The sequence below is a fragment of the Nicotiana sylvestris genome, chromosome 4, assembly GCF_000393655.2.
Source record: "Nicotiana sylvestris chromosome 4, ASM39365v2, whole genome shotgun sequence".
Taxonomy (NCBI): Eukaryota; Viridiplantae; Streptophyta; class Magnoliopsida; order Solanales; family Solanaceae; genus Nicotiana; species Nicotiana sylvestris.
In genome coordinates, this window is record NC_091060.1 from 68938737 (window position 1) to 68952285 (window position 13549).

General features: G+C 35.7%; 2 protein-coding genes across 2 annotated transcripts; both read right to left on the minus strand.

The window, feature by feature from the left end:
- Nucleotides 1-745: 745 nt before the first annotated feature.
- Nucleotides 746-6566, minus strand: LOC104246003 (protein NSP-INTERACTING KINASE 3). The gene is made up of 11 exons (XM_009801725.2): nt 5698-6566; nt 5378-5510; nt 5212-5283; nt 4940-5083; nt 4768-4839; nt 4605-4664; nt 4229-4326; nt 3942-4088; nt 2629-2970; nt 1642-2033; nt 746-1422 (listed from the first exon to the last, which is right to left on the minus strand). The coding sequence occupies exons 1-11, from the start codon at nt 5798-5800 to the stop codon at nt 1105-1107; spliced, it is 1881 nt and encodes a 626-aa protein (XP_009800027.1). The 5' UTR covers nt 5801-6566; the 3' UTR covers nt 746-1104.
- Nucleotides 6567-7954: 1388 nt separating this feature from the next.
- LOC138889666 (secreted RxLR effector protein 161-like) lies at nt 7955-8377 on the minus strand. The gene has a single exon (XM_070173001.1). The coding sequence runs from the start codon at nt 8375-8377 to the stop codon at nt 7955-7957; it is 423 nt and encodes a 140-aa protein (XP_070029102.1).
- Between the last annotated feature and the right edge of the window lie 5172 nt (nt 8378-13549).

A 13549-nucleotide genomic window follows, 5' to 3' on the forward strand; every position in this document is an offset into this window, starting at 1 on the left:
GATATATAAAAGAATGGGAAGGATGGGGGTGCGAGGTTGAAGGGCAGAGTAGACAACCACCCAACACACAAAAATAATCTACTCTTTATTTACACAATCTTTGATATATGCATCTACATTGAGTTTTCGATGCATTGATATAATGTGAACATGCAATTCTCTAGGGGAGTGAACATTCTTTAGTTTTCAAAAAACAGAAATATATTTTTATTCTTGTAATTAATCTAAACAGAAAGAACATCCACAGTATTGAAAATAAACTGATGGTGGCAAAAGATTTCCCTTTCTCTCATTATTGAAGTTACTTTTGCAGAAAAGGGAGAAGGATAAGTTTGAAAAAGAAGAGGCTGATATAACTTTGAAGAGGAGAAGGAAAAAGGGGGCTGAAGTTGCTTAAAAAATAGGTACAAGTTAGAAGTTTTAAAAAAATGGGTATAGGTTAAATGGGGGCGACCAAATAGAGCGCCCTGTGCAATTTTTACCACATGGAGTAGCTTAAAATATAGTCGAACTATTATTATTATCTTGATTTAGGCTGGCCCATCACAAATATTTAGTGGCTGGCTGGTCCCAGCTTCTGAGGGCTTGTTCTAAATGATCACCAGTCTAAATCAAGCATCTATCACAGGACGAGAGAAAAAGGAAAGACCACCAACTTGGAGGGTTAGACAGCACCAACACATAACATCTTAGTACAGCAGATGCAACTTCTGTAAACGGAAAAACTTATTCGACCCGACACACATACCAAATTATTATGTTATATTCCCATAATGATTATTGAATAGGAGTAGCATATAATTGATTAACAAATCTTCAATCAGACCACTGTACATGAGGATGGCTACCTTATGCTCTCATCCTCTGTAAATTTAAAGATTTTTAAGCTAATGGACTCTTTTAAGTTACATACAGAAATGGCACATTGTCTCAAAATTGAGGAAAGAGGACCTATGAACTCGGCAGTTGATCAAAAGTAATGAATTATACATGACCTTCCCGTTCTTTTTACAGATTTACAACAGCTATCAACAACCAAATATTTTCCACTTCAACTTTAAACACTCAAGAATGATCACGTGTAAGAAGAACGATAATTGGATGTCATCTAGGTCCTGAAAGCTCCATTGCTTCAACTACTAGTGATGATTCTTCTATATAGTCGGAATATCTTTTTGGTGTATTTTCAGAAGTTCTGTACCTTGGAGTTTCGACTTTTTGTGAAGCCTCCCATTTTTCTGCTAATCCATCTCCCTCCAGCATCCTTAATACCTCGGACATCTTTGGGCGATGAGAAGGACTGAAATGAGTACATAGAAGTGCAACTTGAACCATCTCTTCAAGTTCAATCCGGTCAAAGCTGTTCTTTAAATCTTTATCCACCATAAGGTTCAGCTTTTTCTCTTGATGAAGCTTCTTTACCTGCATTACATTAGCCGTAAATTTAACAAGGGAATCCAATACAGAATGCTTAACACAGCGTTAGCAAGATTCAGTATACAAAACTAGTATTCAAAATTGAAATGATAGTGGGAATTACAGTAGCTAGCTACTCTTCAAAAATCCATCTAGGCCTTTCTTCTCTCCATTTTAATAATACAATATGTTTTTCCACACATAACAGAGACAGGGTGAACATACCCAGTCAAGCATAACACCTTTCTGGTTGGCCCCTCGTCCAAAATCCACAGCTTTCTGACCTGTAATTAGCTCAAGAAGTAAGATTCCAAACCCAAACACATCAGTTTTCTCTGATGATTGACCAGTAGACAAATATTCTGGAGCAATGTGGCCAACGGTGCCCCTGACAGCAGTCGTTACATGGGAATCCCGGTGATCCAAGAGCTTTGCCAACCCAAAGTCTCCGACAACTGCCTCAAATTCCTCATCCAACAGAATGTTGGCTGCTTTAACATCACGGTGGATTATTTTGGGGTCACACTGCTCATGCAAATATACCAGCCCTCTTGCTGTACCTAATGCTATGTTTTTCCGCCTTGACCAGTGCAAAACTGGCCTGCCATGGATGTGATCTGCAAATTTAACAAAGGCATGGTTAATTGAAAATGTTTGGATCGTTTCTTCAAAATGCTGCAAGTTCACTTTAGTAAGCTAATAAAAAGCAGCTGATAAATCCGTCAAAAATAAAAATGGATACAGCTTCGAACTTCAGGACAATCAAAAGAAAAAAAATAACATCACTGTGGTGGCTGACGAGGGCTTACCATATATTTGAAGAAGTGAAATATAATGATGACAGCAAATAGGGGGCATCACAGATAGAGTGGAGAAACTGAATGTCTCAAAATACCTTGTGAGATGAATGGTTGAAATATCAGCAAAGCTGATTTATCTTCTAAGATTCATTCTTGTAAGAGAATACTTTATGCTGTTAAGCTCACTTTCAGTAATAGCGAATTGTGCAGCTTTAAGATAGTCATTTTAACTTAAGTTCCAGAAATGGTGAAACAAAAACTCAGACTGTTGTTAACAAGCACCTAAAAATGAAAGTGAAAGGCAACTACACTTGGAACTGTTTATTCATGAGAATGTCCAACTTCACAAAACATGGAGGTCGGAGTAATGATCTGAAGCTAGTAGGGAAACTAGTAAGACCAAGAAGCTGACCTTTTAATCGTGCTGCTACGCTTCCATTTGGCATATAAGGGTAAACAAGAAGCCGCTCACTTTCAGTCGAGCAAAAACCCCAAAGACGGAGAAGATTTCGATGGACAGCCAAACTAATCAACTCGACCTCTGTCTGAAATTGGATTTCACCACCGACAGCATTGTAGTCCTTCAATCTTTTGACAGCCACAACGGTTCCATTATTTAAGCGGCCCTTGTACACAACTCCAAATCCTCCGCTCCCCAAAATATTTTTTGAGCTAAAATGATCAGTTGCAGTTCGCAGTTCCTTAAAGGCATATCTTTTCAGGTGACCCAAGCATACCTCTGGATCATATTGCTCTGCAGTGGAGAAACCATTGCTCAGATACAGTTATAGAGGATAACTGGAGACAGACAAAAACTACTAAATGCTCAAGGAAAATGACTGAGAAAGAATAAGTAGTGACTTGTTCCCATAAAATGTCCACAAATATGCAAGAAACAACCACAGTCTAAGATTGATCAAGGAAAACGTCATCCCAGTGGGAGGGGGCCAGGGGGAACAATTGATTTACCTGACAAGGTTGGTCAGGACAGTGAATTAAGTTCACATACAGCAGCGAAGCTATACCTTGTTCAAGAAATGGACCATAGCATTTTTTTTAATCCTACCTTTGATAATAGTATGCTGAGCGAATAGTTGACATGGAAAGACTCGCTAATATCTGAAGAAGGAACTCATGGACTATAATGTGCCCACAGCAACTAGCCAAGGAAGGGAGAAAACATACATAAAATTGAGGAACACCAGTTCCAATCTTTTGGTCTAAATAGGCAGTAACTACGGAAGACAAGGATTGTACTACGTCTCAATTTGAGAAAACGTTGGCCAGAATATTTCAGATGGAGGGCAGTGTAGTTTGCTAAGCAAGAGAATTCTTTGCTTTCAATATATTCACGATCTGGGTATATGTGAAGTGCTGATAAACATCCATAGCAAACTTGAGGTCCCACATGATACTACGCAAATAAATTTTACAACCACATGTCAATGTATGTCTTCCCAATGTTAGATTAACACAAAGATGTATGTATATGAACTTATTAAGAAACTAAGATAACCATTCAGCCACAAGCCACCAGTCTCTGTGACGCAAGCTTCAAAAGAAAATCAAATGATGCCAACTACTCAAAATGATGACAAATCTACCGAGCTTAATTTACACGTCCGAGAAGCTATACGGGTTGCCAATTGAACTAGAAATACACAAACGAGGAGAAGAAACTTGAATCATCTTAGTGGGATTAAAAGCAAAAGAAAATCTGCTTACCATTGACATCAAAGAAGATCTGTTTATTGTGCCGGTAGCTCCACCATAGAACCAGTGCGACAACTACTATAACCAAGAACGCAGCACCAAAACTTGCTCCAAAAGCAACAGCGACATGATGGCTTTTACCTCCTGCTCCTGATTTATCTGTTGGAGTGAAGAAAATAGACAAAATATTTTCAAAAACAGAGATAGCTGAACCTCCTGTATTTGTTTTCTTAAGTTTTATTTTTTCCCACTCTTAGATGAAAGGAAAGGGTGGTGGACAGAATTGATGTTATACACACCTCCTAAACTATCTGGCGGGAATGATAGCGGTTCTGGATAGACTGCAGAACAATTGTTCCCAGAACTTTGGCCACAAATTAAAGGATTTCCAACAACTCTGAAAGACATGAAGAGAAACTTTAATTGAATATGATGAGGATTTACTAATCTAATCTATCAATCGTCTTCCTATAAAGTATCTTGAAAACAAAAATGCTAAGCACTTTTTAAGTAGTAAATAACCCAGAAGAACCACGTTGTACTCTAAACTACTTCATTATTGTTAATGAAATTAAAATTTACAGCCATATGAACAAGAAAATTTCAATATTATTGAGAATTACTACTTCAACTTCAGCAAATTAGTATTAAAAAACAATAGGAAAAGCGACTCACTTGAACGCTCTTGATGATATTTTAGGCAGTGGGCCACCAAGATTATTAAAAGAAACATCCCTACAAGCAAGATCAGCTAAGTCAATACAATATAAGAATAAGATTGAAGAATATGCATAATAAATTTCGAAGCAAAATGGATAAAAGAGGCATACAAACATACACAAGAGCAAGTCCTTCAATGTTAGAGAGAGATTGAGGAATGGATCCCGTGAGGCTATTGTTGTTTAATCGCCTGTCTTGCTCAACAGTGAAATTACACAATAAGGTTCAAGTTTAGTTTGAGATAAGAATGTCTGTAAACAGTGAAGACAAGCAAAATTTCCTGAACTCACAAATAATTTAAATTCCTCAAGTCTCCGAAAGAAGCAGGCATTTCGCCTTCAAATTTGTTGTTGGAGAGATCAAGTGTCTGAAGCTTTTCTAAATTCCCAATCACATCAGGAATAGGACCAGAAATAGCATTGTTTTGCAGCAATCTACAAGAATAGGCCAATTCAAACAGCTTAACGTTACGTACTAAACCTTATGCCCCAAAAAAGAACATTATATGAGAATTGGATAACAGATGGAAGCGATATATAGATGCATAGAGTGAAGCACTTACACAGATTGCAATTTAGTGAGGTTGCCTATTCCGGGTGATAATGTTCCAGATAGACTTTGACTAGGTAGTCCACTGATGAAGGAAAAAAGTTTCAGCATTCAGTTTACTAAGTAAAAATTAGGCCTTATGAACTGAACACACACACACACACACACACACTACTTACAGAGCAGAAACATAGCCATCAAGGGAACAAGTGACCATTCTCCAACTGCAAGGGTCCACAGAAGTCACATCCCAATTCTCCAGAACATTGTAAGGATCATGTAACGCCTTCTTAATTTCCGTCAAAGCAACAACTGCATTAAATTTTATGCACATTACATAGGATTACATCATAGTTTTCAAGTTATAACTCGTCAGGGGTAACAATTTTTTACTTATAAAAGCTAAAGAGAAGCAATAAAACAGGCTTAGCCAAATAAAGAAAGGAAATTTCAGAACAAGTGAATATAATGAATGAAAATTCAGGACAAAGAAACTTACCTTCATAATTAATGCCAGTAGGGGAAAGAGAAGCATAAGAACTCTCCATTAATGTTAAAACCAGTAACCCCACATACCACAGCATACACCACTTTCCCTCCATCCTCTACTAATGCTCACTTCTACAATTTTAAAAAATTCATTCTTTACATAAAAATCACTTAGAATCAGAAGCCCTTAAAGCAAACCCCACCAATTTGCCAAAAAGGAGATTCTTTTTCAACCTCAAATCCTGCTATTTCAAACAAAGATGCCAAAGTTGCTCTTCTTACAAAATTATGCAGATGCTGGGATTATGCTTTGAGCCAAATGGGCACTATATTGTACGAAGGAAAAAATGGAATTTTCTTGAGAAAGAACAAGATTAAGCCTGAAAATATGGTAATGTTGAGATCTGATAATATTGGAAAAAAAGGATTAGTTTCATGGTTGGTAACTGATCCCAACAAATTCCATCAGTGGAATATTGTTAAATATAATATGTTTGAACTAATTAAGCTTCTCCCTTTTAGTTGAAGCTTTGTACCGTATCCACTCAAGATCATCATCACCATCTCCCTCTATTATTATTCTCATTCTTAATATATACCACAAAGATACAAACATACAAAAGAAGCCAAAACATATGCCAAAAACTCACACATACAGATGTGGACAGTTTTTACAGAAAGAAAAAATAAACAAGAATTTTATTTTATTAATCAGTTTAAAATGTTCAAAAAAAACAAACAAAGAAATTGGGTTTTGAGAAATTTGCTTATTATTCAGTGATTGGACTGAAGGGATGCGTTGGATTGATGAGAATTCAGAAAGAACAAGAGGATGTCTAAAAGGAAAAGCAAAGGAAACTTTTTGCAGTAGTAGTAAAAAGCTTTTTGGCAGGTCACGTGCTTGGCTTGTCTTAGTCTTTGTTGTCTTTTGGACTTTTTGAACATTTTTAAATGGTTTTCTTCTGTTAAAGTTTTTGCAGGAATGGCCCACATTGCTAGCTTGCACCAGATTAGTTTGTATATGAAAAATTCTTCCTCTTGCGGTTACTTTTATTATAAAATAAAGACGGTAAAACAAAGATAAGTATAGAGAGAAATTGATATATTATTCGAATTTAAATTGATGTACATGAACTAAAATCTCTTTTATTCATAGAAAAAATGAAGTTGTTGGGTAAGTTGCTATTGCAAGCTGTTGTGTAAATTGCTATTGCAAGCTGCTGTGTAAGCTACTACTATACCAGATATGGATAATCTTCTATTGAGAGTAATATTTATTTATAACGGAGTACTAAAAGGATAAGTTCATTATACCATGTATAGATAATCTTCTACCAGGGGTAATGTTTATCCATAACGGAGTACTGAAAGGATAAGCTCATTGTACCCGGTATGGATAATCTTCTACCGAAGGTAATATTTAGCCATAACGGAGTATCAAAAGGATAAGTTTATTATACCCGATATAATAAGCTTCTACCGGGGATAATGTTTATCCGTAATCGGGTACCGAAGTGATAAGTTTCTTCAGGAGGCTTATTTCCAATTGAGTACTAAATAGATAAACATATTTACGGCGGAGTCCCATATGGATAAGCTTCTTCATGAAGCTTATTTACAACGGAGTACTAAATGAACATCATAATATAATATATTTATAATACTCCCCCTTGAATGTTCATTAAAAGATAATGTGTCTCATTAAAACCTTACTAGGAAAAGTCACGTGGGAAAAAATCCTAGTGAAGAAAAAAGAGTACACATATTTAGTAATGCGCATTGGTAGGTGCCTCATTAAAAACCTTATAAGGAAAACCCTATGGGAAAAAACTTTAGTAAGGAAAAAGAATGCATAGCGTATTTTACTCCCCTTAATGAAAACCTTGTTTCAAATATTTGAGCTTCCGCATTCCAATCTTGTATACCATCTTCTCAAAAGTTGAAGTTGACAAAGATTTAGTGAATAAATCTGCTGGATTATCACTTAAACGGATTTGTTGCACATCAATGTCACCATTTTTTTGAAGATCGTGTGTGTAAAATAATTTTGGTGAAATGTGCTTGATTCTATCTCCTTTTATAAATCCTCTCTTCAATTGGGCTATGCATGCAACATTGTCTTCGTATAAAATTGTGAGTCTTTTCTCACATTCCAAACCATATTTTTCTCGAATAAAATGAATTATTGATCTCAACCATACGCATTCCCTACTTGCTTCATGAATGGCTATTATCTCAGCATTATTTGAAGAAGTAGCAACAATAGATTACTTTGTGGAGAGCCATGATATGACAGTACCCCCATATGTAAACACGTACCCGATTTGAGATTGAGCTTTATATGGATCAGATAAATAACCCGCATCTGCATAACCAACAAGATCTGCACTACCTTTGTTAGCATAAAACAAACCCATATCAAGAGTTCCCTTTAAATATCGCAATATATGCTTAATCCTGTTCCAATGTCTTCGTGTAGGAGAAGAACAATATCTTGCTAGTAAATTAACAGAAAATGCTATGTCAGGCGTTGTAGCATTAGCACGATACATTAGTGCACCAATTGCACTGAGATAAGGTACTTCAGGACCATGGAGTTCCTCGTCCTCTTCTGGAGATCGGAACAAATCCTTATTCACTTCAAGTGATCGAACAACTATTGAAGTACTTAATGGGTGCACTTTGTCCATGTAAAAGCGTTTTAAGACCCTTTCTTATAGGCAGATTGATGGATAAAGATCCCGTCTGCTAAATGTTCAATTTGCAGAGCAAGACAAAGTTTTGTCTTTCCAAGATCTTTCATCTCAAATTCTTTCTTAAGATAGTCAATTGCCTTTTGGAGCTCTTCTGGAGTTCCAACAAGATTTATGTCATCAACATAAACAACAAGTATAACAAATTCTAATGTCATTTTCTTTATAAAAATACATGGACAAATAACATCATTTATGTAACCTTCTTTCAACAAATATTCACTAAGGCGATTATACCACATGCGCCCAGATTGCTTTAAACCATACAAAGATCTTTGTAATCTAATTGAATACGTGTCCCGAGATTTTGAATTCGCTTCAGGCATTTTAAATCCTTCAGGGATTTTCATATAAATTTTATTATCGAGTAAACCGTATAGATAAGTTGTAACTACATCCATTAGATGTAGCTTTTCATGTAGCGCTAAACTGATGAAATATCGAAATGTTATGGCATCCATAACAGATGAATATGTTTCATCAAAATAGACTCCAGACCGTTGTGAGAATCTTTGTGCAATAAGGCGAGCTTTGTATCTTTCAACTTCATTTTTATCATTCCTTTTTCGCACAAAAATCCATTTATGACCAACTAGTTTTATACCAGCAGGTGTTTGGACTACTGGTTCAAAGACCTCTTTTTTAGCAAGTGACTTCAATTCTGATTGAATTGTCTCTTGCCATTTTGGCCAATCAGATCTTTGTCGACATTCTTCGACAGATCGAGGTCCAAAATCCTCACTATCTTGCATGATATTAAGTGCAACATTATATGCAAAAATATTATCCACCACATTTCAGATCGATTTAAATTAATCCCATCACCGATCGAACTTATTAAAAGTTCCTCACTCACATGAGCTTCGGGTTCATTGATTTTCTTAGGAATCTCAGAATTAATCAGATCTTGGGTCTCTTCACGAGATCCCTTCATAATATCGTTTTGATCATTTATCGATTTTTTTGAGGATTTCGATCCTTAGAACCCAAAGGCCTACCACGCTTCAGGCGTGCTTTAGGTTCACTAGCTCTCATGCTAGTAGATGGTCCTACTGGGGCATCAATTCGGATAGGCACATTCTCTACAAAGATATGTGACTTAGTTATACTTTTCAAATCAGTAAATGCATCTGGCATTTGATTTGCTATATTCTGTAAATGGATGATCTTCTGGACCTCCTAATTACATATAGGGGTACGTGGATCAAAGTGAGATAATAATGAAACTTTCCACACAATTTCTCTTTTGATTTCCTTTTGCTTTCCCCTTAATTGTGGGAAATTTATTTCATCAAACCGACAATCTGCAAATCGAGCAATAAATAAATCTCCTGTCAATGGTTCAAGATAGCGAATAATAGAGGGTGATTCAAACCCAACATATATTCCTATCCTTCTCTGTGGTACCATCTTACTGCATTGTGGTGGTGCTACTGGCACATATACAGCACATCCGAAAATTCGTAGACGATCAATATTTGGTTCATGACCAAAAACGCATTATGACGGAGAATATTTATTATAATGTATCGGTCTGAGATGGATAAGTGATGTTGCATGCAAGATAGCATGGCCCCAAATAGTAGTGGACAATTTTGTTTTCATAAGTAGTAGTTTTGCTATCAATTGCAGGCGTTTAATAAATGACTTTGCAAGGTCATTTTGAGTATGAACATAAGCTACAGGATGTTCAACTTTTATCCCAATTGATAGACAATGATCATCAAAAGCTTGAGATGAAAATTCTCCAGCGTTATCAAGGCGAAAAACCTTTATAGGATAATCTAGGAATTGTGCCCTTAATCGAATTATTTGGGCTAATAGCTTTGAAAACGCCAGATTGCGAGATGATAGTAGGCACACATGAGACCATCTTGAAGATGCATCTATTAGGACCATAAAATATCTAAATAACCCACTTGGTAGGTGAATAGGTCCACATATATCCCTATGTATACGCTCTAAAAAGGTAGGAGATTCAATGCCAACCTTCATTGGTGATGGTCTAGTGATCATTTTTCCTTTATAACAAGCATCACAAGAAAACTCATCATTTGTAAGAATCTTCAGGTTCTTTAATGGATGCCCACTCGAATTTTCAGTAATTCGTCTCATCATTATTGATCCAAGATGGCCCAAACGGCCATGCCAAAGCACAAAAATATTTGAATCCGTAAACTTCTGGTTTACAATAGAGTGTGCTTCAATTGTACTAATTTTTGAATAGTATAATCCAAAAGATAAAGTCGGTAACTTTTCTACAATGCATTTCTGGACAGAAATATTCTTTGTAATACAAAGATATTCCACGTTCATTTTATCTATTGTCTCAATATGATACTCATTTCGGCGGATATCTATAAAACTCAACAAGTTTCTTCAGGACTTGGAGGAGAATAATGCATTGTCTATAATAAGTTTTGTTCCTTTAGACAGAAATATAATGGCTCTTCCGGAGCCTTCAATCAAATTTATATTACCAGAAATTGTTGAAACGTTTACTTTTTCCTTATGCAAATAAGAAAAGTATTTCTGATCCTTCAATATGCCATGAGTTGTTCCACTATCAATAACACAAATATCTTCATGATTTGTCTTTGATCCAAACATAATTTGAGAATTATCCATATTTTTAAAATGACATAAATAAAATATATTATAGTAAACATCATTATCAAAGCATAACTTTTATTTATGTACAATAATTACATAACCATACTATCTATTACAAACAACAAAAATTAAAATATTTATATTTTTACAGATTCATCACCGATTACATGACTTATTTCTCCTTTTGGGAGTGCAAAGTAATCAGGTACATCCAAATGCATGAAGTCTAAATTATCTCCAGAAATAAAATTTGCTTCAACATTTTTCTCTGTCTTCTTCAGGGAGGCTTGATAAAGCTCAACCAGGTGCTTTGGCGTACGGCAGGTTCGTGGCCAGTGCCCTTTTCCTCCACATCTATAACATGCATTTTCTACATTTGGTGCTTGCACCGCTTCATGCTTTTGTTACTTTCTTCTCCACTGCTAGTGGCGATGGGGGTTCTTTGGTGCATTATTATTATCATGATTAGAGTTTCTTCCCCGACCACGACCATGACCACGAGTGGGGCCACAACCTCTTCCACGTTTAGCTTGGTGGAAGTTCGTCTCATTCACTTCAGGGAATGGACAAGAACCAATAGGTCGGCTTTCATGATTTTTCATTAATAGCCCATTATGTTGCTCTGCTATAAGAAGATGTGAGATAAGTTCAGAATACTTTTTAAATCTCATCTCTCGATATTGCTGCTGCAGGAGCATATTCGAGGCATGAAAAGTGGTGAAAGTTTTCTCCAACATATCATGATCAGTAATATTATCACCACATAATTTTAATTGGGAAATAATTCTGAACATAGCAGAATTATACTCACTGATAGATTTAAAATCTTGTAGCCTTAGATGAGTCCAATCATAACGTGCCTGTGGAAGAACGACCATCTTCAGGTGGTCATATCTATCTTTCAAATTATTCCACAGTATGACTGGATCTTTAATAGTGAGATATTCCATTTTCAGGCCCTCATCAAGGTGATGGCGTAGGAATATCATTGCTTTGGCACGGTCTTGGTTTGATGCCTGATTTTTATCCTTTGATGGTGTCTACCAGACCCATCGCATCAAGATGAATTTCAGCATCAAGCACCCAAGACATGTAGCTTTTGCCCGATGTATCTATGACTACAAATTCAAGTTTAGAAAGATTTGACATTATTTAGGAAAAGAAAGTTCGTACCTCTAATACTTTCAAAGTATTTGCTCGAGATGACAGAGTCTTGTGCTAATAACGTGTTATAAAATAAAGACTGTAAGGTAAATACGAGTATAGAGAGAAACTAATATATTATTCGAATTCAAACTGATGTACATAATGAACGGAAATCTATTCTATTTATAGAAGAAATGAAGCTGCTGAGTAAACTGCTACTGCAAACTGCTGAGTAAGCTGCTACTATACCAAATATGGATAATCTTCTACTAAGAGTAATGTTCATCCATAACGGAGTACTGAAAGGATAAGCTCATTGTACCAGGTATAAATAATCTTCTACTGGGGGTAATGTTTATCCATAAGGGAGTACTAAAAGGATAAGCTCATTGTACCCGGTATGGATAATCTTCCACCGAAGGTAATATTTATCTATAATAGAGTATCGAAAGGATAAACTTATTATACCCGGTATGAATAATCTTCTACTGGGGATAATGTTTATCCATAACTGAGTACCAAAGTGATCAGTTTCTTCAGGAGACTTATTTCCAATAGAGTACTAAATAGATAAACATATTTACGACGGAGTCCCATATGGATAAGCTTCTTCAGGAAGCTTATTTACAACGGAATACTAAATGAACATCCATAATATAATATATTTATGACAACTTTTATATTTTAATTTACTATTTAAGTTATGTTGTTGTGAAGATTAATTTAATACTTATATGATAGCATGTTTTAGGCTCTTTAATTTAACTAGTATTATTTATAAATAACTCAAACCAAATTTCACCAAGTTAGGATGATATCTAACTCAACCCGCTAGACGATCAACAAACATAGAACACAAACTAAACTGAACTTCCTTAAATGAATAATGAAATAAATACGTGAAATTTAATACAAACTACTCCAAGAACTGGCGTCACACGTCCTGACCAACTAAGAAATAAAATAGAATGCTACTATGAGAAAAGTACATTATTTGTTAGAATATACATTAACAGAAATACAAGTTTTAAACTACCGTGAACAAAATATCAGCTAATCACTGGAACGCTAATGTCTTCAATGCTCGCCCTAATACTTCGCAACAACTTAGCTCTAAAATCTGCATGCAAGTTGCAGAAGTGTAGTATGTGTACAATCGATCTCATGTACTCAACAAGTATCAAGATTAACCCAACGAAGTAGTGACAAGGTTTAATCAAAATATACTCAATTTATATAATATGTGCAGCTCATAAGCATATATAAAAATAGAGAAAACAACCAAGGAGCAATAACAACAACAAACCCACTGTAATACCACAAGTGTGGTTTGGGGGGAGGGGGATAGGG